Here is a 26,552-nt window from a genome sequence, read left to right as displayed (position 1 = left end):
TCTCTCTCTCTCTCTCTCTCTCTCTCTCTCTCTCTCTCTCTCTCTCTCTCTCTCTGTGTGAGTGTGAGAGACATCTTGTTTTTCTATCCTGGTGGGGTCCATGACTTGACATATCACTCATGACACGGGAACCAGGTTTTGTATATATATAAAATATATATTCAAATTAAAAATGAAATACTCTAAATACTCATAATTAGTGGTTCAAACCTAAATACTGAAGATAAGCATCAAGCCAGACTGGCCTCAATGAACGTGCTGTCTTATTATGGTCTGTCAGTCACATGATGCAAAATTAAGCCTGAATTAAATTCACATAAATTGCGTAAAGTGAGTAACTTGAATGGGGTGTACCAGCTGATATGCTCATGTCTGTAGGTTGAAGTTGCTAAATGGCTTTAAACACAGCACCAATAGGAATTTCAGTTTGTCAAAGTTGCAACAATTTACACTGTTTTACCTAAAAAAGAGTTTTAAAATTTGATTATTTAATTATTTGTTGGAGATTTAAAATATATATATATATAGGTTGAGCCTTGTGAGATAATAGTTTTTCTTTCATGACCAACAGATTTAGAAATTCCATAGTTTAGCAGTCTGATTAAAGACAATGCTCTGCTGCCATCCAGTGGACAAAGTTTGAACTGTGAGGACTCTTGTAGTGGATTCAAATAGATGCTAATAATCATAACAAGTAGTCACAATTAGTGACATTCATAGGATGAAACTGATCACTCACAACAGCTTTGTATTGATTTGCACTGACTCTTCCCTCTAAGGGGACAAGTGGACCCAAACTATGCCATTAAAATGCTGCCCACAGCATAACAGAGCCACCGATCCCCTAACTGTCGGGGTGAAGCATTCAAACATATTTATATCTAGATAGATATATATGAATAGATGATTATTAAATATATTTTGTACATATGGTCAACTCCATTGTTTTAACTTGTAATCATTAATTTACTGCTTGGTCTAAAATTGCAGGCTAAATGATTTTGGACTATTTCTGAAAAACAAACAATGACAACAGACGACACTTAAGGCAGTATAAGTTTTCTTTATTGTTTACCGTGTAATAATTTCTCCCTCATTTAGTAGGGCCCAATATATTATTAAAGACAACAAAATGTAATTCAATATCAATCAATCAATACCATAAGTCATTTACAGCATTCACGAGCTGTGTTTTTCAAATTTCAGAGAAAACTAAAATGAAAGGGGGACAAAACTATGCAGCTGTGTTCACTGTAAGATATAAACTATAACTATAACTATCTAAAATAATAATAATAATCAAACAAAATATTTAAAAAAAAATTCTTAGATTTGTGGAGTTATTAGAGCTGCTGACTTACTTTGACATTATGAAGTTTTTTTCAGTTATTGGTTCCAACACTAAATAGTCACACGACTGTCAACCTAAAGACATTCAAATAAGTCTTTGCACTTTCTTCTTTGACAATAAAAATAAATTCCTGTTCAGTGTACCTGCTAAAGCAGAAGTGGAGTCATTCAGAGTCTGGGAACTCCCAACATTTGGACAATTTCAAAAAGAAAAACAAAACAAAACCAAATCAGAAAATCAGAATTTTTTCTGAAACAAAAATAGAATCCTAGGTCTTGTCTTTGTTGGCATTCATTTTGGTGTGTTCTCAGGTTTGCTGGCTAATAGTATCAGCTCTGTTTCGGTCTTTGTTGCTATCAGAATTGGTCTCATCTGAGTTAGTATCAAGCTCACTGTCTTAGGCTTCATTCATATGAGATTCTATTTCAAAATAAGGCTCATTGTCATCTTGGTCTGTCTTGGTATCTGTTTCATCTTGGTTGGTTCCAGTCTCTGCTTTGTTTTGGTTGGTATCGTCCTCTGCTTCGTCTTGGTTGGTATCGCTCTCTGCTTCATCTTGGTCTTTATCAGTCTCTGCTTCATCTTGGTTGGTATTGGTCTCTGCCTCATCTTGATTGATATCAGTTGATGTCAGTTCTTCTCCTCTGTCTAATTTAGCCATGGTTTCTGCTTTTCCTCTTATGTCTATCAGGGCCTGAATTCGTTTCTTCCATCCTGGTTTGGCCTCAGATTTCTCTCCCTCAATAAGCATGTCAATGTACTCTGGAGTGGAGAGAGGATTTGGCTTCAGTGCTATCTCTTTGAGTCTGTTTAAACACTTTGCAGACCTCTCCACCAATGTTTTCACCTCTGCCTGCACATGATCATATTCAGCCTTCAGTTTATTAATCAAAGCCTCAACTGGTGTCTTAGCCTTTGAGGCTTCTAGGTACTTTTCTTGCAGCTCTTTCACGGTTCGCTTTTCTTTAACCTCCTTATACTCCCATTTGTACTTCTGATTGAAATGTACAGACCAATTACATCTACCAGGGCATTGATGACAATTTCCATCTTGTCCCATTGCCCAGCAGCCACGTTTATCTGCATCATTTGCAATGCCACACGGATAATGGCAGGTTTGGTGACACTGCTGACAGTTGGTGATGTAGTTTCCAGTACGAGAAATATCTTCTTGAAAAGGTTTTGTGACTTTGACTTCAAACTCAAAATTCTCATTCCTGCTAATCTCTGCCTCATGCTCTTTCAGTTGTTCAGATGTCTCTTTTATCTCCTCAAGCTTGGCTAACTCAACTTTAACCTGCTGCTGCAAATTTTCAACTGAAACCTCGAGCTGCTGTCTTTCTCTGAGGACTTCCTTCGTCAGTGTCAGGCTTTTGGTTTGTATGACATTCAAAGCGTTAAAAAACTTCTTCATACTTTTTGTCCCCATGTCCCAAAACATCTGATCAAAGCCTCCATCTTCATCATCTTCATCATCTGAGCTGTTTGCTGCAGATGATTTGTTGCCTGCAAATAACGCTGAGTTATTGAATTTGAAGTGAGATGGCAGCCCATTTTTTGCTTTAGGACATGGGACACCGGCTTTATTGATTGCCTCTAGAACTGGTGGAAGTTGACCGTCTGCAAATGTCACCAGAACTCTGATGTTTTCTGCCACATCTTTGCCAAAGATTGAAAGCACAGAATCAAACACGTACTTCTGTGATGGTGTGAGTCGTGCTAATGAAGCTTGAGCTACAAAACAAATGGCATCAATTTCACTGACACCATTCGTAGCAGAGAAGAGATTATTTAGCTGCTCTGTGATCTCTCTGTCTCTTGTTATTCCTCTCGTATCTCCAAAGCCTGGAGTGTCCACAATAGTCAGAGAGTTCTCGATTTTAAAGCCTTCCTGGTGGTTGATTTTGTACACAGTGACTTCAGAAGTCTGGCTTTCAGCTTGTGACTTCGACTGATCCTCATGAACTAACTTGAACCGAAATGAATCCTCCCATTTGACACCCAAAATGTAATTGATCATTCCATTGATCAGAGTTGACTTCCCAGCCCCAGTTGCTCCAAGAACCATGATGGTACGATTAGGTTTAGGGTTAGACTTGGACTCTTCCCCAAAACTGAAACACTTGCACCCAGGAACATTGATTTGTTCCTTTTTGAGGGGAATTTTATAAACAGAGAGAGGCCCTGTCTTTGGTTTAAGTAGTTTGCTTTTTTCTCTAACAGCATCAGCAAGTGGTTTATTACCTTTAGCAGTGCAACTATTTGGTTGTGAAATAGGAGGATTTGAATCAGAAAGCTTCTCATTGGGCTCTGTTTCTCTGGCAACATCTGATTTTGATCCTATCGCTTGTTTTATCTTACCCAAAAAAGATGCCATTATGGTGAAAGAAAACAATTATGCTCTTAGTATCATATATTTACAATTTTCAGTTGGTAACAGGATATTTCATATGAGAAAATGGAAATACGCTGTTGTCAGCTCATCCATCTTGTTGGTAAGCATTCCCACTGCTACTGTGATGTTCTCTTTTCTCTGAATCTGTATAAAATGAAACATATAAAACTATTAATAACACACAAAGACTTCCTGCTAAAGTTTCCTTCTATCTTAAAAACATGAAATCTGTCTTCATTTGTAATGATACAACAATTACTAACAATAAAATAAAAATGTAATTACATTACTGGGGATGTCTGAGTGTGATTTTAGTTGAATTCAGCCAAGCATCTCAGAGATCACTGCAGCAAGAAATATTCTAGATTTTGATGCAAAGTTTTCTGATATGATCGATTTTGGAAATGTGTTCCTGATTACAGCTGCTAATCATTCTAGTGAAAATACTGGTATCACATCATCTAAAGTCTGCTGAAGATGAATAAAAACAACAAACCTCTGCTGTCTGTTCTCAGTCCAGTCGTCTGGCTCAGGATCCAACAGCTGTTGATTTCAAAATGTTGTCTTAAAAAACAATATTTATGGTCAGTAATTCTATCTCAAAACTTTGGTTGTCTTTATGACTATTATACAGATCATGAATATATAGAACATATTGAAATTTGTTATTTACCTTATATGTGATGAGTCACCGCAGAGGAACACGTCACTGTGGAAGTTCGGTCTAAATGAGGATTTCTTATATTTGGTGTAAACAGCAGAAACCTGCACAGAGTCACAATAACAGAACACAACATATTATCCCCAATTTGAATGTTTGCTTTTTTTCTTAGAAAAAATTTCTTCATAAAAAACATAAATGTATCCTGCAGGTAAAATGCCTTTCAATCACAGCTGGCGTTTAAATCAGCCAAAACTGAGACATCTGTTTTTGTCTGCCTCTGCTTAAAATTGTCTCATATGTTAATTATTTTCAAGTGTTACATTTCCCATTGTGATCAGTGAACACTACACATGTGCTGTGCTGGAATGGAAAGCTTGACATGAATAGCAGCAGTAACAAAGAGGAGTGGAAAACCTGCCAGATGATATGAAGAGCTGCAGCTCTATGATCTTTTAAACCAACATGACAGGTTTGTTAAAAGCTGCTAAGCTCTGTACTCACCGATTTTGATATATATCTTATGGTCCTCGTTTTTTTTTTTTTTTTTTACAAGCTTATATTTATGATGTGCTGTCGAACTATACATTGTACTGCTGGTCATTAAGTACAGAAAGAGTGTGTGCACATACACCTGTAACATTTACACAGCCTGTGACATTTCAGCTTCTCTATTAAGATGTGCTGTATATTAACCTCACTGTTTAATACTATATTATATTAGAACAGAACTGCATAGTGTTAGCTACCTATAGCACTGTATAAGAAACTTGAGGTATATATTTAAAAAATACTGTATTGATATTTAAACTTTATTTCAATCAATGGCATTTTTAAATATCAAGATTTGTTGACAAGCCACAATACAGTTAAATAAGGTGTCATTTCCTTCCTTTTCATATGAGGAATAATTGATCTTTTAAGATGAAAATCACTTATATTATCTATAACATTTCTGCTGTTACATGTGTGGATTACAGAATTTGACAAGAAATCTACAAAATGTTACTGGTACAAAATCCAGCTGAGAACCAGAGTCGTAGATAAAAACATGTGAAATACAAATTTACATTGGAAGTAGAAAGAGAAATCCTTGAATCATGGAAAACTGGGTCAAAGCATTCAATTTGACTTGTTAGCTGGATTGTATCAATGTTGTGGGGGGAAAAAATCACATCAATAAACAAAACCTGAAATAATTCTAAAATTAAATCATGCCTTATGTTCATACAATTAATATTGTTAACATTATAAACAGTGAAACAAAAAGTATAAATAGACTAACAGTTCAATGTGTTCAGAAACTTACCGCTTAGTTTGACTCTAATCAGGAAGAGAGGACAAGCTGTGCTTCAGTTTCCTCTGCTGCACCTGTATTTATACACACACACACACACACACACACACACACACACACACACACACACACACACACACACACACACACACACACACGGGACGGTGTTTGGAATCACAAAGATATTTCCTACTACATGCTCAGTGTGTGTACTGCATACTGCCTACTACATGAAGCATTAAGTATGCCATTAGCACATTGTTAACATTAAAGTAAACGGCCAAGCATCCGAAAATGCATTTCAGACCAACCGGCAACAATAAAGGGGATTTTAAAGCAGACTAAAAACTGTAGGACTATTATTTTGTCAATTTCAATGTTTTCCCAGGTGAGAAAGTAAACATAGATTGCCGATATGTGGTCAGTTTATCCAAATAATAGTCTGGGTCCTGAAATAATCAGCAGGCCAGCATGACATCATCCCAGGCAATCTAGTATGCATGCAGATATTTCTCATATACACAAAATGATGTACATATGCATACATAATGTTATTTTGTGACTCTGGACACAGGCTAAGATGGGCTGATGACTTTACTATAACAGAAAAACCCAGAAACCAGACCCTGCAAAACTCAAAGTGAAAGTAAAAAACCTGTGCCACACCAGATAAAAGCGATAAGATAAAAAACTTTATTGTTTGCTCACATAAAAATATTTTTTGCATCATAGACTCCAACAATCATCAGAGTAATATAATAAAACATAAAAGAGCAACATGACCCCTAGCACGTGGTTAGGAGTAACATAGGACCACAGGTATAATTATATATTTATTTTAGGTCAGGAATAAAGATATGAAATGTGTATTTTCCAAAAAGTTCACTAAACAGATTTTTTATTTTTTATTTAAAATGTATATTTTTTATCCAGCTTCCTGTTAAACAGAGCTTCAACAAGTTACTCTGGATAATCCACAGAAAACATTTCCACAACCACACTTTCCACTACCAAAGAAACAGTCTTTTCTTGTCTGTTTTTCATTGTATCCACTGACATTAATCATTATTGCAGAGGATGAGTACAACTTCCCATCAGGTACATTCTGTGGGTCAGCTCTGTGAAGTCAACATGCTTATCTTCAGCATCATGAGGTTTTCATATTTTATTTCACTCTTGACTTCAGTGGTGACAGATACTGTTTGTATAGCAGGAGAGTCACAGGAGTGAAATAACCAACAAGTCCTCCAAATGAAGAGACCACACAGGTCAATTGTACCTGCTCTTCAGAATGACCCATGGTCATCTTGTTCATATTCCACCAGGCATGCACAGCTACCGCCACTCGACCTTCCCAGATTCGAATTTCAGATTTGGATTTCAGATTCAGATTTCTTTATTATTCCCATTCTTACCATTCTTACATGCAAAAACGAAATACCATTTCCACTAAAAGGCAATAATAATAATAATAATAATTAATCTCGTTAATTGCAACGCTATCCTATCTGTTTTTCCTAGACAGGAGGATCCTTGATTCAGCTTTGGGATTCGGTGGCAACATTTGAATTTTTATGCCTGACACATTCAGCATACTGCGCTTCCTCATCAACCTGGCACCCGGCTTCAACTTTCATCTACACTACACCCTCCCCCTCTCTTACATCCCATCCCATCCCTTCCCCCATCCTCACTTATCCCTCCCAACCCTACGACCCCTCATCCCACCTCTTCGACCATTCGACCCTCACTCGTCACCTCTCTTTCTCTTTCTCTCTCTCTCTCTGTCTCTCTCTGTCTCTCTCTCTTTCTCTCTCGCTCTCTGTCTCTCTCTCTCTCTCTCTCTCTCTCTCTCTTTATATATATATATATGTGTATATATATATATATATATATATATATATATATATATATATACATACACACACACACACACACACACACACACACACACACACACACACATTATTGTCCTCAAAAAACACAGCGTTTCAATTAACTCCAGTTTTGTTTCATTGTTTTACAATCAAATCAGATTCATGAGGTGGTTAAAATCTGAACTGTGACCACCACATGACAAGTGAGATAAGATAAAAAACTTTATTGTCATTTACAAGAAAATATGTCTTGTATCACATGCTCCAACAATCATTAGAGTAATATAAAACAACACAAAAGAACAACACGACCATGACCTAGCATGTGATTAGGAATAGGTGAGGAATAACTGTATAAAATGTCAAGTTTAGTAGACACTTTTTAAATATATATTTTTAATCCAGCTTCCTGTTCGTTAAACAGGGTTTAGAAAGTTATTCTAGAAAATCCCCTTAAAACATTTTGAAGCATTTTCATTGAAACTTCCCTCTACCAGAAAAACAGTCCTTTGTAAGTGAAAACAGTGGATTACAAATTTTGGGATTTTAATCTGTTATATGTGTAAACTGGCTTGTTGCAGCAGAAAAGAAATTGAGAAATTGTCAAGAAAAAAGTTACAACTGCACAAAAAACTCACATTTTTGACTTTGCTGAACTCAATGAAAATCACTATGCAGGAAGACGGTTTAATGTCAGTGATAAACTGATGATTGTGATTGGTGGCAAGGCAGGGAATGGGATTAAGTCAGAGGACAGTAAGCTTGGTGCCTTAGAGCGACTTGGGTGCAATCTTTGTGAACAGTTCTGACAAAGAGGTTTTTGGATTCGAGTAGGCATACAGCTACAAATATGTAAAGCTACCATGTTCATTTAAAAGTTTAATTGAAACCTGAACTGTTGATAATTTTGTATTTTTAGCCTTTATTTAACCGGCTTTGTCCCATTGAGATCATAGATCTATTTTACAAGGGAGACCTGGCCAAGACAGCAGCAAACACAGTTACAATACAAAAAATAAAAATTGGACAACAAATAGTTAGTCAAATAAAAACCTTCTGTTCTTACTTTGGGAACAACCAGTTTCAAAATGTCCATTGAGTGGAGATTGTGACCTCCATGTTTCCAAATTAAAAGTGATGATAAGTAGGACGTAAATTTACCCAGAATGGCTTTATAGATACATATACCAGTGACTGAGGTGACGAGCATGTAACGATAACCAGTTTACATTAGTGTAGAGAACACAGTGATGAGTATTTGGGGTTTACTTTAGTTAAGCAAAACATTACAGGTATTTAGTTTACCATTAACCTGCCACACTAATTCAGATGTAATGTGTGATTTTGTTTAAAAAAATTAAAAATTTTAAAAATTAAAAAATTAAATTGAAAAGGTTTCGGAATAGCTTGTAGTATGTGTTTATAAATGAATAGCTACTGCAATATTCAAATAAACCAGTTTTTATTAGAATTTTTTTAGCATGACATCACCCAAAATAAACTGTGTCTTATACATCAATGAGTCTTATTTAATGGTTTTTACTGTATTGGGATACAGGACCTTAATATCATGATAAATACAGTGCTCAATTTTGGCAGAGAGAGATACACTGTTCTCCTTGGGAGCAGGAGCCATTCTGATTCTGATCATGTTGGAGGAGCGTTGTTGTGGTAACCAAGGTCGGAGGACATCACTGCCTGTCTCTGTAGACTGGAGATAGGTGACTGTGCATAAAGCCAACAAGAATCAGATAACGATGACCCTGGATAAGAGGGTGCTGACTGTGATCTAATGTTCTTTGTATTGTGACTAGAATGAACACAGTAACTATGCCTTCTTTTTCATCAATTAACCAACCAATAGGATAATTCTATGTGCTCTAGATGCATGGCCGTGAGTTTGACAATTTATGAGCATAGAGTATTTGTGGAAATATCTGTGAGGGCTTAAAGACCATCAACGGCATCATGCACCGAAGAGTGTACCGATATCATCTCTTTTATTCTCCTTGGGCAAGCTTCCATAAACATCAATATACAGCGCAAGTCATCTTGGGCTCCTGTGCACTTTCGCCACTGATGAGTTAATCGTTGACCAACAAATTCTGTTATCAAGCATCATGAGGTTTTCATGTTTTATTTTATTCGATTTCACTGGAGCTTGTCCTTGTTGCAACAACAAAAGGTGACAAATGACAAACAGTTTGGATAGCAGGAGAGTCACAGGAGAGAAATAACAAACAAGTCTTCCAAATTAAATGACCACATAGGTCAATTTTATCTGCACTCCTGATCACTTATTGGAGTGTTGTACTCGAGGATGGTTAGTGAATGGGAAAGATGGACCAGCAAGCAGGTGATGATTTCAGTACAGTTACAAAAAGAAGCAACAAAAAAAACCTCATCTACAGATAGTCAGTGGGTAAAAACCTACACAGACCCTAAAACACTGATCCTCATCCATTCTCCTAGAGAGAGAAACACAAACCAAACCAGTTTAATAGCTTCCAGAGCTTCCTTTTATACCCTGACCCCAGATATCAGTTGCCAGTCAGGGAAGGTCTTAGGGTCACTTTGACCCAGGTGGCATCAATCTCTCCTCATTTGAAGCCAAAATTATCAAATTATCAATCAAATTTACCACTCAAAAAGAATAATATTTTTGTGAATGAAGTAAACAAATAAACATCCTACAGTATTCTTTGGAACATTACAGCAAGAAATTTAAAGCAGTTGCCAATTCACGACTGATAGGTTGATCAAACGAGTGACAGAAATGTACACCTTCTCCTCAGCAAACATACCATCACTTACTCAATTATATTTTGGAAATGGACACATGGTTATTATGTGACCATGTTTGGTTAGTTTTAGGGATGGTGAAAATGATCACTTGAAATATAATTAGTGACATCAGTGGTGTCTAACATTGTATTTTCGTTTGAAAAAGAGGCTCATACTAGGATACCTTTGGAGGTGATCTCCATTTATTCTGACAAGAGAACTAATTAACCCAATCCTCAGTTCAACTGAGATTTATAACTCCTACACAAATTGATGCACAAAACGTTTAACCTCACAAGCAAACTTGTAACTGTATTTTAAAAGAAAGACCACAATGTCACTTACCTCTCCCGTGAAGTACAGTAACGAAAGGAGAGAGGTAAAAGCAAGAGACATAATTTATATGGGGAACCCTAAAACATTCATTCAATATAATAATAATAATAATAATCATAATAATCATAATAATCATAATAATAACTTTATTTATATAGCACCTTTAAAAACAAAGTTTCCAAAGTGCTTTGACAGACAAAGCAGTACAATACAAAGCAAGAGCAGTACAATAAATGTGATAGTGTAAAAGAAAATGAAATAAAAGACAGTAGCTATAAACAAATGAACAAACAACATCACATGAAGGCTAGTCTGTAGAAATGAGTTTTGAGAAATGATTTAAACGAAGTTACTGATTCTGCAAGACTTATTTCCTCAAGTAGGCCCCACCTGAGGAAATAAGGTTGTGGGCCGGCTCATATGGAGTCAACATGTCTGATATGTAGCTTGGAACTAGACCTAGGCATGCTTTAAAAGTGATCAGTAAAAACAGTGACCCAATGAAGAGAAGCGAGGATTGGGGTGATGTGTTAAAACCAGTAAGAAGCCTAGCTGCTGTGATAAACCAGAAAGGAGAGAGTAACAGTAATCTGTGGGAGAAAATTATAGCATCAATAATTTCCAGGTCAGAGTGGGTGAGCAACGGCTTGAGTTTGGAGATTGTTCTTAGTTGTAGGTAACAGACTGGACAACTTGATGTGGAGATTGAAATGTAACTCTGAATCAAACAGGACTCCAAGATTTCTGGCAGTGGGCTTAATGTTAATGTTTTTCTTAAAACATTTTGCATGTAGGGGACTGAACAATATGATTTCTGTTTTGGAGTTGTTGAGAGGAAGGAAATGTTGTGCCATCCAACAGTTGACATCATGGAGGCTAGGCTAGGCTTCTTGGGTCACTGGGTCTCAGTGAAAGGTATATATGTGTGTCACCTGCATAGCAATGAAAAGAAACTTTGTGTTGCTGGATGATTTGGCCAAGTGGGAGCATGTAGATGGAGAATAAAATTGGACCTAAAATAGGACCTTGCGGTACACCACAGGTAATGTGGGCTCTGGAGGAGGTGTAATTACTTATGGTGACCACAAAGGTTCTTTAAGAAGGTAAGAATAAAAACAATCAAGTGCAGTATCCTTGACGCCCACTCGATCAATTAAAATTGTGTGATCTACTGTGTCAAAAGCTGCACATAAGTCTAAAAGAATCAAAACTGTGCTCTCTCTCCTGTCAGTCGCTAAAAGAATGTTGTTGGTTACCTTGAGGAGGGCTGTTTCTGTGCTATGTAATGCTCTAAAACCTGACTCAAATTTCTCAAAGATGTCATTTTAGGTTAGGTTACTTTATTGGTCTCCACCAGAAATTGGTCTCGGAGAAAGGGAAGAAGTTGCAGCACATAAATGACATACAATAAAAACAACATGCATTACAAACGTACCTCAGGTTAAAAGAGAGTGGTGGAATAAACACAGACTGACACTGGGCGATCCTACACATATGCTGCCGTAAGTATAAATCCATACCACCTCCCAACCCTCCATCATAGCATTCACATAAGCATTCACATCCTATCACCTCACATCAACATGTCAACTTACAAAAACATTAATTCTGTCATAAATTAGATAGATTCAGTCACACATCCCAGCACTCTATCACAAACATTCATTGATCTATTCACTCTCATACATCCATACACTAGCTGGACTCATAAATATGCATTCATTTCCATATACAAAACCATCACATTCATTCATTTCTGGTTGTTAAGGATACAGGAACAAAGGAATGTTTGTATATATTGTGCCTGCACAAGGGAAGTCTATAAATAAACAATGAAGATTTCCACAAATAATAGACAAAACACACAGGTCACTTGTCCTGCACCAAGGTAATCTGTATCTGCGGCTAGACAGGAGCAACTCAAATTCCACAGCCAGAGGGTGAGACAGCTCAGCAAGGATGGTTCGGGCCTTGCTTAAAACTCTCGCCTTATAGAGCTGAGGAAGGTCATTTAAAGTGGTACCCACCACCTTACGACACACTTTAACAATACCAAGAAGTCCAGGAGCTCAGTTGTCAGGGGCTTTATGCCCCTGGTAGGGTCTCCCATGGCAAGCAGGTCCAGGGGGAGGGGCCACACAAAGCGTAGCTCAAAAGACCCATATGATGATGAAGAAAAATGGTTTTTCGTGTCCCTTGCCCGGACATGGGTCACCGGGCCATCCCCCCTGGAGCCAGGCCTGGGGGTTGGGCTCGGTGGCGAGTGCCTGGTGGCCTGGCCTTCACCCATGGGACCCAGCTGGGCACAGACTCACCACCAGTGGGGGGGGGGGCAAAGGGGTCGGGTGCTCAGTGAACTGGGCAGCAGCCGAAGGCGGGGACCTTGGCGGTCCAACCCTCGGCTGCAGAAGCTAGCTCTAGGGACGTGGAATGTCTCTTCCTGGTGAGGAGGGAGCCTGAGCTGGTGCGCGAGGTTGAGAAGTTCCGGCTAGATATAGTCGGCCTACAGTCCCTTTCCACTTTTTGTCCAGTTTTTGCTGTTATCACCTTATACTGACATCATCTCCTAATTATTATGACAGCTAAATTGGGTCTGTTCCTTAAACAAAGCTATAGATTGTTTTTAGCTACTGATTTATTGGGAGGATATTAAACTAACATCCTATTTTCCCTAATTTAGACTTTGAGATGGATCCTGAAGTCAACAGAACAACCAAGTTGGCTAAACTTTAACCATCTCTCCCAGCTGCTCCTCTGCTTTAAAATCAGAGCATTTTGATAAGTTCCACTTTTGTTTTGTAATCATCAAATCAGAGTCATTCATTTGGGTGGTGGAAATCTGAACTGTGACCACCTCATGACCAGAGCAATAAGATAAATAACTTTATTGTCCGTTTAAAAGTTTCTTGTATCACATGCTCTAATGGTCAAGTGTCTATAAAACCACATAAAAGAACATGACCTTTAGCATGTGGTTATGATTATTTTTAATCCAGCTTCCTGCTAAACAGAGTTTCAGAGTGTACTCTGGACAATCCACAGAACAATTTGCATTGAAACTTCCTTCTACCAAATAAACCTTTATCCTCCAACATAAATCTTTTATCTGTTGTTTTTTTATTGACATTAATCATTATCAAAGTAGTGATGTACAAAAAAACAAAGTTTTTCCACCCTGAAAATTCACCCTGCTTCCCGTCAGTACTGCCTCCTACTCATGAATAAAGATCAGGGGGGCGTTTCTAAGAGAGGAAATAAAGACTGAAACTGCAACACTGCCTCAGAGGATCACACACTTATCCACTGTGAGTACACTGATGTTCTTTTTCTTCATGTATAAACTCTTTCGATGTGTCATCTGAGTCCTGCAGTTTCTGGATGTTTCACCATAGACTGTGTTCACTTTAAAAGATGTGAACAGTCATGAAATGATTAATTCTGCATGTAACTGGAGATCCTGTAAATCTTAATTTAGCTAAGCCTATCAAAAATATACAGACAGTAAATAAAAGTAGAATAGTTTTATGAACGAAAAAGAATCCCAGAGTAGAAGAATATATCTTCATATGTCAGTGTTGGTTAGACAGTCAGTCTGTCAGAAATATATCAACAAATACTGAATGTGACACAGCAGTGCTGAGAGCTGACTGCAAAGGTCAGCATGCTAACATGACCAATGTCAGTTTTAACTTGTTGATGTTTATCAGATAAAATATTTACCATCATATTTCATCATGTCAGCATGATACTCTTTACTAATCACAAACACGTAGATGAGGCTGATGGGAATGTCAGTTTTGCAGGTATTTGGTATTCAATGAAAGTATTTGACAAGTTAAAATGTTGACCTGATGATGGCGCTAGAAGAAAGGTCATAGGATCACCAAGATTACTGAAGGAAGTTGAATGAGAGCACCTACACACTGACTCCTGACCAACATGAGATGTTCCAACCCCTGTTGATTCTTTATCAGGTCAAGAAAGAAAATTAGATCCAGACTTTGGTTTATGGTTTGGTTTATGACTAAATACCTTCAACACATTCGTCTCCCATAACAACTTTATATGGTTTACAGCTCACTTTGCTGAAAAATAATAAAATTCCTATTTGCTGCAACTAAGTATAAATTAAATGGTTAATTCTAAAAATGAAGGTGAAGCTTGACAATGACGCATTCCCAATGAACCTTGATAATTTAATCTATTTTATATCATGGGAAAGTATATGGTTGTCCAGATTTAAAGATAAAAGAACTGACAGCTACAACATGTTTTATTTCTGTTCTCTTTTTTCTTGTCTGTTGATAAAAACAGCCAAGACTATTTAGTTATTTGATATTTACACTTCGGAAATTCTTTAGCAATCAGTTCAAATTATATTAGAACATTTTTAAGTGAAAACTTATTATTTTATATTATTAACTGATTTTGCTGAATTTGCTGTTATTTTGCTTTTATGTAAAGCACTTTGAATTGCCCCTGTGTATGAAATGGGCTATATAAATAAAGCTGCATTGCCTTGCCTAGTCTTCAATCCTGAAAAATACAAATCAGCATCATGAGGTTTTCATGTTTTATTTTATCCTTAACTTCATTGGAGTTTGTCTTTGTTGCAGCAACAAAAGGTGACAGATGACTAACAGTTTATATATCAGGAGAGTCACAGGAGTGAAATAACCAACAAGTCATCCACATGAAGATACCACACAGGTCAATTATACCTGCAATCCAGAACGACCCACCAGAGTTTAATGTGCCTCTTTCCAAAACTGTCATACATCACTATTTAAAAATAATGATGTTATATGATATCACACTGTGGTAAAGTCTGGTTAGATTTAGGCACTAAAACCTCCATTTTATGGTGAGAGTAGATCATAGTTTGTGTTAAAATCACTTGAAATGTGGTTAGTACTTCCTTAAGGTTAAGTACCCTTTGTCGTCATGGTAACAGTACACACCAGATGATGTGTTTTTTTTATTTTTTTGTAAATGTGACAGATGAAAACATGACACTTTTGGTTAATATTAATATAATGTTTTCCCTACTTTATACTTTGAGATGGATCCTGAAGCCAGCAGAACAATGGAGATGGCAGCACTCGGCCGGCCGTTCAGCCTCGGGATGCTGTATGACTGCCGCCAAGACTCACTCATCCCTGGTAAGAGTTCACATGTAAAGCCAAATCTACAGTGTTAATAACTAATTAAAATTTTGAATTACATACACACCTGAACATTTTAGATAAATGAAAATCCTTTTTATTCAATTCATACTCTGTAAGATATCATTTGTATTTGTTGATTTCAGTGTGGGCTTATTAAACCCAAATGGTTATTAAAGACTTTATAAACATAATGTTCAGCATTAGCTTTTATCTTATTATTATAAAACAAAGTAGAAGAATAACAATTTAATATTAATAGATAATATATTTACAAACATAACAATAATATTTGCAGGATCTTAAATTCAAAGATCATATTAATGCTCACAAACTGGCAGAGGAGGGTAGAGTAGCCAAAAATTTTACTCAAGTAAAAGTAAAAAGTAGTCATCCAAATAATTACTTCACTAAGAGTAAAAAAGTGCTTGGTGAAAAAACTACTCAAGTACTGAGTAACTGCTGAGTAACGTCTGATTTATTTGTTAACACAAGCATGCAATCAGACAGACAAAAATACAAAATAATCATCGTCAGGCAAATTAGAGTTCATCCAATCAATAAAATAATACATTAAATTTAATTAATTCATTAATTACAAAATAGCTTAATTTAAAATAATCTAGGTAAATACAACTACTTCAATAAAAAATAAAGTCAATAAAATAATAAAAAATAAAAAATAAATAAATAAGTAACACAAATTTCCAAACCGTTTTTTTCACCAGGCTCTGCAGGCTCATAAACTGTGTGTGTGTGTGTGTGTGTGTGTGTGTGTGTGTGTGTGTGTGTGTGTGTGTGTGTGTGTTTATGTTTGAGTCTGTGTGTTTGTGACAAAACACTGCATAATGTAGCTGTTTCGCTCCTTTCGTAAGGTAAACATGCTTTCAATATGAGGCCAGGGGTGGTCCTCCTCGTCTGTGTGTCCATCGGCGACATTTTTCATTGTAAAGCTAACTCGTCCAGCTGCAGAGATTGAGTATGGTCATGTGACGAGACTGCACGGCTACGTTTGATTGGTGAAACACAGTCAGGTGGTAGAGCCTTTAGCGGAAGTCTCTCTCTCTGTCAAAATAAAAATGAGGCATACGTGGGGGAGATAAAAATAATGACACGTAGAATACCAAAGAGGTGAAAAGAAAAGTAACAAGCTCAATGTAGCCTAATGTAGCAAATCTACTCAAGTAAAAGTAAAAAGTATAGTGATTTAAAACTACTCCTAGAAGTATAATTTCTTCAAAAACGTACTTAAGAAAATGTAACTCGTTACGTAACAAACACACATATAACACAGATAAAAGAGACAATTAATGGAGAGATCAAAAGTCAAACTTTATTAACATTTGATTCAAGAACAAAAATGGACAAAATACCATACCGTCTTATTCTGCTTTATCTGGGGTTGGATCACGGGGGCAGCAGCCTAAGTAGAGAAGCTTCCCTCTCCCCAGCCACTTCGTCTAGCTCTTCCTGGGGGATCCCAAGGCGTTCCCAGGCCAGCTGAGAGACATAGTCTCTCCAGCGTGTCCTGGGTCTCCTACCGGTGGGACGGGCCCTGAACACCTCACCAGGGAGGCGTCCAGGAGGCATCCTGACAAGATGCCCAAGCCACCTCATTTGGCTCCTCTCGACGTGGAGGAGCAGCGGGTCTACTCTGAGCTCCCTCCGGATAACTGAGCTTCTCACCCTATCTCTAAGGGAGAGCCCAGCCACCCTATGGAGGAAGCTCATTTCGGCCGCTTGTACCTGCGATCTTGTTCTTTGGGTCACTACCCAAAGCTTATGACCATAGGTGAGGGTAGGAACGAAGATCGACTGGTAAATTGAGAGGTTCGCCTTTCGGCTCAGCTCTCTCTTCACCACGACGGATCTGTGCAGAGTCCGCATTACTGCAGACGCCGCACCGATCCACCTGTCGATCTCACGCTCCATCCTTCCCTCACTCGTGAACAAGACCCCGAGGTACTTGAACTCCTCCACTTGGGGCAGGATCTCATCCCTGACCCGGAGAGTGCACTCCACCCTTTTCCGGTTGAGGACCATGGACTCGGATTTGGAGGTGCTGATTCTCATCCCGGCCGCTTCACACTCGGCGGCGAACCGATCCAGGCACCGACCACCTTGCGGCCACAGCTCCGGTCAGCCGCCTCAACAATGGAGGCATGGAACATGGCCCACTCGGACTCAATGTACCCGCCTCCTCCGGTACATGGTCGAAGCGCTCCCATAGGTGGGAGTTGAAACTCTCTCTGACAGGAGACTCTGCCAGACGTTCCCAGCAGACCCTCACAATACGTTTGGGTCTGCCATGTCTGACCGGCAAACTGGTACAACACAGAACACAGGAATCGCTTAAAATGTTGGACAAGTAATATTAAGTAATATTATTTTATTATATAATAAAAGTAAAGTAAAGTAATAAAGTTCAACAGTATAATCAAAAGTAAAGGCAGATTATACTCATTATTTTGTTAAAAATTAAGCTGTAACTTTAAATACAATAAAAAAAGGTTGGTGATAAATTTAATGACTACTTTGTAAAGATTTGACCGACCCAGGCAAATTCATGAGCCAAGTAACTATGAAGGTGTAGAAGATGAGAACCCTGTTACAAATGAATGAGTTTATGAAATAAGCTTAACAGTATAGTTAATTAATTCAGGAACAAAAAGTCTACTGACTCCACTGCTAAGTCACCAGATAGAAATATTGAATTTATGATTAAACTATTACAGTGTAACGAACAATCCTTCCTCACAAGCAGAGTTCAAAACAAAATGTGGGTAATTTTTATTCATAAGAATAAAGACAGACATTCATATTCCTATTAGAGACTATTATCTCTACTTCCCAAATTATCAAAGATAAGCGCTCTACTGGTGCTAACAGAATAGGAAAAGAATATTTCAACTGCAATAGAAAATAAAGAATACAAACCTGTCGTGAGATTGAGGTAGGGTCTGGGGAGAAACGATTCACTTCCTCATCTTTGAGCCGGGATCAACGATTGTATTGGACAAACCTACAGCCAATCATATCAACAATACACAATGACGTATTCAGAGCCTGTAGCAGCGCAAACACTTCCTGTTTATGAAGGAAAAATCATGTAGCGCAAGTTTTTGTTTTATTTTCAAAGACAACTTGCCTTCCAGTTGATTTAGCACACAATCTGCTGCTGCTTGGAACGGTTGCTGCAGCTCCGTGGCCGCCATGCTGGATGTAAACAGAGTCAGACTCTACGGCCGTCTTGAGTCCGCCTCCCCATTCTGTGATAGGTTCCCTATCTCAGGCGAAAAATTTTGTCTTGGTGGCCATGCTAACATTGAGAGCGAATTAGAATATCGCTCGTATGAGCTGGATTTGTGAGCTGAGCTTAACTTTGTGACCTGAACTAACACTGTGCTCAGCTAGTTTCTAGACTTTACTAAACCTTACTGTCATGCAGTGAAAAGCAGTTTAACTTATTCTCTTCTTTCTTGCAGGCATGACACTATGGGACAAAAATGATCTGGAAAAAGATATGAGAGAACGTCCAAAACCTAACAGTGAGTTTGAGATAGTTGCATCTGAATCAATTGAGGATAAATCTTCAGCATTAAATGTTGAGGCATCCTTAAAGGCCAGTTTCCTGGGTGGACTGGTAGAGGTTGAAGGATCAGCTAAATACATGAATGATCATAAGACATCCAAAAATCAGGCCAGAGTAACACTGAACTACAAAACCACCACAAAGTTCCAAGAATTGTCAATGAATCAACTTGGAAGAGGTAATGTAAAACATCCATATGTCTTTGATAAAGGAATAGCAACACATGTAGTCACAGGAATCCTTTATGGGGCACAAGCCTTCTTTGTGTTTGACCGTGAGGTGTCTGATAAAGAAAGTCATCAAGACATTCAGGGCAACTTGAAGGTGATGATCAAGAAAATTCCTCTCATCAAAATAGAGGGGGAGGGTTCCCTCAAAATGGAAGATGAGGACTTAGCAAAAGTTGAGAAATTCTCCTGCAAATTTCATGGAGACTTTTTACTCAAGAAACCACCGACAACCTTTCAGGATGCTGTAGAAGTCTACCAAAGCCTGCCACAACTGCTGGGAACCTATGGAGAAAATGCTGTACCAATGAAGGTCTGGCTAATGCCACTTGCGACTTTAGATTCAAAAGCTGCACAACTTCTACGTCAGATAAGTATAAGATTAGTGCAGGAATGCCAGAGTGTCCTGGAGGACTTCACTGAGCTAGAAATGAGATGCAATGATGCAATAAGAACCACCACTGCACAGCAGTTCCCACAGATTGGTAAAAAACTTAAAACTTTTAAAGAAGTTTTCTCTGAGTTCAAACTGGAATTCCAACAAAACTTGGCAAAGAAACTTCCATCAATCCGGGGAGGAGGGGAAGAGGAAGCTGTGCTGGCAGAGATCCTGAAGAAGAGACGCTCTTCTCCTTTCAACAACACAAGCTTGAACGAGTGGATGGACTGTAAAGAGACAGAAATCTGCACCTTAAAATCTTACACCAAGATGATGAAAAACAACAAGATCGTCCCATCTAAAAATGATCTTCATGAGGAAATTGTAAACGCAGAACATGCTGTGTGTTTTGTCTTCACCTCACTGGGAAGTGCTGAACCATACCTCTCAGCTTTATCAAACTACTTAAAACAAAAACCCAAACCAGACAACCCTCAAGGTCAACATTGTTATGACATAGAGAAGGAACAATGGTACCTTTCAAACAATATATCAGATGCAATGAGGCACAATGCAAAGCTGTTCAGTGATTTTGCAGAGGCCAACAAAGAGAATAAGAACATAAAGTTCCTGACAGTGGGTTTAACAAATGAGACACAGAAAGGTTCAAGCATCTACATTTATGAAGACGGCTTTTCTGTCAATGAGATCTTTGAGCCTCCTTCAAAGCCTGAAACAGTGACAGCAGGTGATGTAACCCACAACAGTGTGACACTGAAGATCTCTCCACCAAGATTTGGAGCAGAGAACATCACCTCCTACTGTGTAGAGTACTGTGTCAGTGGAAAGGATGGATGGAAACAAACACCAGCAGCAAAAGCTGAAGAAGTCACAGTGAGCGGTCTGACTACTAACACAGAGTATATGTTCAGATGCAGAGCAGAGACCTCAGTAGGTGTTGGACCAGCTGGTGAAGTCAGTGGTCCCATTAAAACTTTACCTTGCAGCCCTCCTGGAAAACCTCAAGTTGAAACAAACTCAAGTGAGATAACAGTTAGCTGGGAGAAACCTGCAGAGATTGGACAAGATGTCCACATTTTGAGCTACATTGTGGAGTACGCCCAAACAGACAAAGAGATGAAAGACGAAGATCTCCAGTGGAAGCAAATGGTGTCAAGAGCTGAAAAGGGGATCATTTCAGGTCTTCAGTCAGAGACAAAATATGCTGTCAGGGTCAGGTGTGACTGTGGTGAAGCTGATAGAAGCAAAGAAAGCATCACTGTGAATGTCTGCACAACAAAACGTGAATTTGCACGTCTCGCTGAATTCATGAAACATATCAGCAAGAGTATAAATTCTGGATCTCCCTCAATTTATAAACTGCTTCTGAAAGAAGAAGACATGGACATAGATGGTTGCCAGAGGTATAACTTTGGCAAAGAAAACACAAGACAGAATCGTACCATAATGCTTCTTGGAGCGACCGGATCAGGAAAGTCCACTCTCATCAATGGAATGATCAACTACATTGTTGGTGTAGAGTGGAAGGACGATTTCAGATTTAAATTAGTTGATGAGGATCAGTCAAAATCACAAGCTGAAAGCCAGACCTCTGAAGTCACTGTGTACAAAATCAACCACCAAGAGGGGTTTCAAACCCCCTTCTCTCTGACCATTGTGGACACTCCAGGTTTTGGAGATACAAGAGGAGTTGGAAGAGACAAAGAAATCACAGAGCAAATTCGGAGGCTTTTCACCTCTAAGAATGGAGTCAGTGAGATTGATGCAGTGTGTTTTGTTACTCAGGCCTCTCTTGCACGACTAACAGCAACACAGCGATATGTGTTCGAATCAGTGCTCTCCATTTTTGGTAAAGATGTGGCAGAGAACATTCAGATGCTGGTGACTTTTGCAGATGGTAAGCAGCCACCGGTTCTTGAGGCAATAAACGTCTCTGGGGTTCCATGCCCCAAAAATGACATTGGGCTTCCAGTTCACTTCAAATTCAACAACTCTGCATTGTTTGCAGACAACAGATGCAGCAGTGACAAGACCTGTGATGAAGATTCTGATGAGGATGATGGCAACTTTGATGAAATGTTTTGGAACATGGGTGCCAAAAGCATGGCGAGGTTCTTCACTGCTCTGGGTCCAATGAAAACCAAAAGCTTGCTGATGACCCAGGAGGTTCTGAAAGAACGAAAGCACCTTGAAGCAGCTGTTGAAGGTTTGCAACCCCAAGTTAAAGCTGGATTAGCAAAACTAGAAGAAATTAAGACAATAAAAGAAAAAATTAAAGAGCATGAAACAGTCATGACTACAAATGAAAACTTCGAGATTGAGGTGGATATTATTAAGGCAGTCCAAAAAAACCTCACAAAGAAAGGAGAGTTCATTACCAACTGCCAGAAATGTTCAATGACATGCCACTACCCATGTGCAATAGCAGATAATCATGCAAAACGTGGCTGTGCATCAATGGATGGAACAGGAATGTGCACTGTCTGCCCTGGAAAATGCGTTTGGAGTGTGCATTTCAACCAGACATACAAGTGGGAGTATGTGAAAGTAAAAGAGAAGAGGACAGTGAAGGAGTTAAAAGACAAGTATGAAAATGCTACGAAAGAAAAGCTGACAATTCAAGAACTGGTTGAGAAGCAAGAAGAAGAGATTGTTTACCTTCAAGAGACGATAGTGTCCCTCATGGATCAGTCAGCTCACTCTATAACTCGTCTACAAGAGATCGCCCTCAGGCCTAACCCTCTGTCCACTCCAGAGTACATTGACATGCTGATTGAAGGAGAGAAGTCAGAGGCCAAAGAGGGTTACAAAGCCCGAATTCAGTCTTTGGAGGCCATGAAGGACAAAGCTAAAATCATCTCCAAAGTAGCCAAACGAGATAAGCTTACAAAAACAGAGGAGGAGTTGTCAGAAGAAAAACAGAAGAAGCAAGAAAAGAAAACTTGGCTGACTAAAGTTGGAAGTTTCTTTGGATATTAGGAAAGAACAACACAACAGGTCTGCAACCATTCTGGTGGCATTGTGAGGTTGTAATTCCTGTTACAACCAGAACAAAACTGATGGATGGATGAAAAAATCAAGTCAAAATCAAGCAAAAGTTAGCATGATACCACAAACTTCAGATTAGAATCTAAATTGGAAGTCTGTCTTAACTTCTTGACGTTAACAAGCTCTGTTGGCTAATTGGAAATGTTGACTAGTTGGTGGAGGTTAAATTAATTCTTTGGGGATCATGAATGTACCAAATGTGGCCATTCATCCAACTGTTTTATAATTGAACAAGAAACACACTGACACTGCATGTTGCAGAATGAACATTTAGTTAAATATTGTAAAATGTTTCTTATCTATGTTTGTTTATTCAATTCATTTTATAAAGTCAATTAGCAGGAGCATTGGTGCCAAGGTTTATCATTTAAGACATTGTTTTGTGTTTTGTAGTCTCTGTAACTTTTTTGATTTGTATGATGTTAATACATACAAATACTTACTGCTTGTTTTACATGAATAATTTCTTGATTTGGTTTAATTTGATCAAACTGCAGAACAGATGGCAGAGCTTCAGGTTTGCACTGAAGTTTCATTGCTTTGTTTAGATGGCAAACGTAATATTAACCTGGACAATTAGCTCCAGTAATTAACATTTTTCTCTCAGTAGAGTATGAGGAGCATCTCCAACCACTTGCATAAAGAAACTGTCCATTTCTTGCCAATGATTAATTAATTACAGTTATGGTTAATACTCCTAAAGAATCTGAAAGCAACCACATTATGATCAATCATGTGTTATGATATTTTATGGCATTTTATTTCTAACAGATCTCTCTCTTTTCTCTTGCTCAGTGTGTACATTCAGTGTTTATATGTGTGATGAGCTGCAGGTGGTGTCCTGTGATTAGATCATTTGAAGGAACAGCTGACATTAACTTTCCTTCCACTCTTCCACTTCAACAATGGAGGCCGTTCCTCTGCTGTTTGGATTTGTGTGTTTATTGATTGTAAGTAGAATCAGCATGTGTTCATACTACATGAGCTTCTTGTAGATTTATGTTAAGTCTTCTTTTCATCTAAAATATGAAAATAATCAATTTCATGGACACATTGTAAAATGCAAATATTTAAAACTAGTAGCAGTTGGTATGAGTGAGAAGCCCTTTTCTTTTATTATCATTTTCTCCTGTTTTCAGTTAGGAGGTTAGGTTAGAGCTTTGTCATTTATTTCAATTTTGGTTTTTGTGAGGAAGTTTAAGGTTTGGGCTTAGTAACGTTTTGTTTGTTGTTTTGGGCGTTTCTCATCTCTGAAGCTTTGTTAAAATACATAAACTGCTACTATGCTATGAAATATTTTATTATTGTATTTTAACCCATGACATATTTTGTGGTATTTGTCTCCTTTAATTGCTTTTTGTTGCCCAATTGAACCTTCAATACAAGAGATGACATATAAATAATCATATTGAAATTTGACTTTTAAGATGTCAGTACTACTGAAATATTGAAATATGAAAATATTATGTGACTGAGATGTGATAATAAATCAGTTCAGTTGGATATGGGTTGTTTTCTCTCCTTTTCTTATTGCCTCACACTGTTTACTGCAGGTGATGTTGATATTTTCAGGTCATGTAAAGGTTTCATATGAGTTTAGGTTTCACATATCAGGTGCAACCATTAAGGTCCTTCTATAGAATATTATTATTGCTATTTATGTTATATGTTAATATTTAGGTTCTTGCCTGTATCGTTTGTTTTAAATGACTCTGCATTCAGTTATATGTTTACAAACTTAATTTCATAAGAAAAAAAGATAATGAATAGGTGTTTGTGTGTCTTCATACTCAGACTTGATAACACCTATTTAAGTAGTTTTTTTAAGAAAACAGGGTCTGTAGAGACAGAGGTTGGACATTCAACTTCTCTAATCAGTTTCTTTGAAGTAGGTACAAGCTTTACATAATTATGTCACCATACTGTAATTAGAAGTTTTTGCTTATAGTTGGCATTCACATCAACATCCAGCATTCAAGGTTATTGCACCCACCTTTAATGAAATTTAACTTGTGCACAGTATTTTTAACCTCACATGACCAACTTTGCATTCATAACGTGAACTCTCACAATCTGCCAACATGAGAAATATGTAATAACTCTACTATACATGCATAATGTGAACACAGCATGGTTTCAAGTAACGAAGCAGACTACCAGACACAACATTGATGAACAATGATTCACTGAGACGTCAATACAAAGAAATACCAGCAGTTGCCCAGCAGATGTCGCCATTTAATAAAAAAAAACTTTTCTGCATCAAATACTTTCAAAGCTGAATATTGCTCACAGTTTCAGGAAATACTCGTTTACATTAAACACTTTTACTTACTTTTATTGACGTATTTTTTACACTGTTGTTGGTACTTTAACTGAAATAAAACAGGTGACTTCCTGTTCACTACTGAAGGGAACTAAATGTGTTTAAAAACTTCTAAGAGATAACTTACAGATGCTTTCTTAAAACTCAAAAACAGCTGTCCATCTGGCTCAATAATTAAAACACCTGCAGCACAATAAGATGGTTTTCAAGCTGTTGTCTCTTATTTCCTCAGTAAAACAAAGATAGTCAAAAAATAGTGACACATCTCCTCACTCTGCTTTAAGGACAGATACACACATGAACGCTAAGTATGAACTATAGGACGGATTCACAATTATTCATTAAGACAGTCAAAAACAACAGTCCTCTGTTTGTATAGAAATGTATTCTTGTGCATTTAGCATTTAGAGTTAGTGGAAAGTAGATGTTGCTGCTGTGCGCCATTTGGACCGGCAGATGGCGGTAATGAGTCCAATTTTATTAAACGGTCTTGTGCATTTTTAGAGTTAGTGGAAAGTAGATTTAACTGCTAATATTTATGCACACTTACTTAAATATGATTTACACAGCTGTATTAGTAAAAAAGTCTTAATACTTCTTTTGCATTTTTTGAATTAGTGGAAAGTAGATGTTGCTGCGTTGCGCCACTTGGAGCTGCAGATGGCGGTAATGAGCAAACTTTAGGATCCAACCACATCAAGAAGAAGAAGAAGACGAAGTGTAAAGGTCACCAGGAAGCTTCCCTCGTGTTAGACAACAGCACATTTTTACAAACAATTACCTTAAAAACACATCTGTTCTTTATTTAGGAGGAGTCCGCTGGATGAATAGGTAAGTTAACCTGACATTATCTGGATTATTATGAATGTTTATAGTGAAATACGTAAAGACGGTTTCTGGTTAATGTTAACATTGTTAGTTCATATTTACCCCGTTTATACTAATTCATGTTATTATTATGACATTATAGCTGTTCATGTTGTTACCCAAGCAACAATATTAGATGATACACAAGTTTAATTAATATTATATAAACCAGAAATAGTTAGAATATTAACTAAGAGTGGTGGAAGATGTATTGCTTGTTGTTTCT

At 37.8% G+C, this 26,552-nt stretch overlaps 3 protein-coding genes across 3 annotated transcripts; 2 read left to right on the top strand and 1 right to left on the bottom strand.

Annotated features, from left to right (window-relative positions):
* Positions 1-1,748: 1,748 nt before the first annotated feature.
* Positions 1,749-12,991, bottom strand: LOC128369807 (uncharacterized). The gene is made up of 3 exons (XM_053330884.1): positions 12,902-12,991; positions 4,420-4,511; positions 1,749-3,465 (listed from the first exon to the last, which is right to left on the bottom strand). Exons 1-3 carry the CDS (start codon positions 12,989-12,991, stop codon positions 1,749-1,751), a joined length of 1,899 nt encoding a protein of 632 aa, XP_053186859.1.
* Positions 12,992-15,763: 2,772 nt separating this feature from the next.
* Positions 15,764-21,349, top strand: LOC128369806 (neoverrucotoxin subunit alpha-like). Its single transcript, XM_053330883.1, has 3 exons — positions 15,764-15,863; positions 19,352-21,234; positions 21,320-21,349. Exons 1-3 carry the CDS (start codon positions 15,764-15,766, stop codon positions 21,347-21,349), a joined length of 2,013 nt encoding a protein of 670 aa, XP_053186858.1.
* LOC128368649 (uncharacterized) lies at positions 21,340-23,461 on the top strand. Its single transcript, XM_053329505.1, has one exon. It carries the CDS (start codon positions 21,394-21,396, stop codon positions 23,062-23,064), a length of 1,671 nt encoding a protein of 556 aa, XP_053185480.1. The 5' UTR covers positions 21,340-21,393; the 3' UTR covers positions 23,065-23,461.
* The last annotated feature ends 3,091 nt before the right edge of the window (positions 23,462-26,552 follow it).

Source organism: Scomber japonicus, chromosome 12, assembly GCF_027409825.1.
Source record: "Scomber japonicus isolate fScoJap1 chromosome 12, fScoJap1.pri, whole genome shotgun sequence".
NCBI lineage: Eukaryota > Metazoa > Chordata > Actinopteri > Scombriformes > Scombridae > Scomber > Scomber japonicus.
Note: the sequence above shows the minus strand (reverse complement) of the source record. Positions and strands in the feature narration are given on the sequence as shown.

Coding starts and splice junctions, on each gene's coding strand:
- LOC128369807 (XM_053330884.1), bottom strand. CDS start 12,991: ATGGGTGAAGGCCAGGCCACCAGGCACTCGCCACCGAGCCCAACCCCC. Junction 4,512..12,901: donor GCCCGGTGACCCATGTCCGG/GCAAGGGACACG, acceptor GACTCTGTGCAG/GTTTCTGCTGTTTACACCAA. Junction 3,466..4,419: donor GGTGACTCATCACATATAAG/GTAAATAACAAA, acceptor CAAGTGTTTCAG/TTTTGGGGAAGAGTCCAAGT.
- LOC128369806 (XM_053330883.1), top strand. CDS start 15,764: ATGGATCCTGAAGCCAGCAGAACAATGGAGATGGCAGCACTCGGCCGG. Junction 15,864..19,351: donor CCAAGACTCACTCATCCCTG/GTAAGAGTTCAC, acceptor TCTTTCTTGCAG/GCATGACACTATGGGACAAA. Junction 21,235..21,319: donor ATCTCCAGTGGAAGCAAATG/GTGTCAAGAGCT, acceptor ACTGTGGTGAAG/CTGATAGAAGCAAAGAAAGC.
- LOC128368649 (XM_053329505.1), top strand. CDS start 21,394: ATGAAACATATCAGCAAGAGTATAAATTCTGGATCTCCCTCAATTTAT.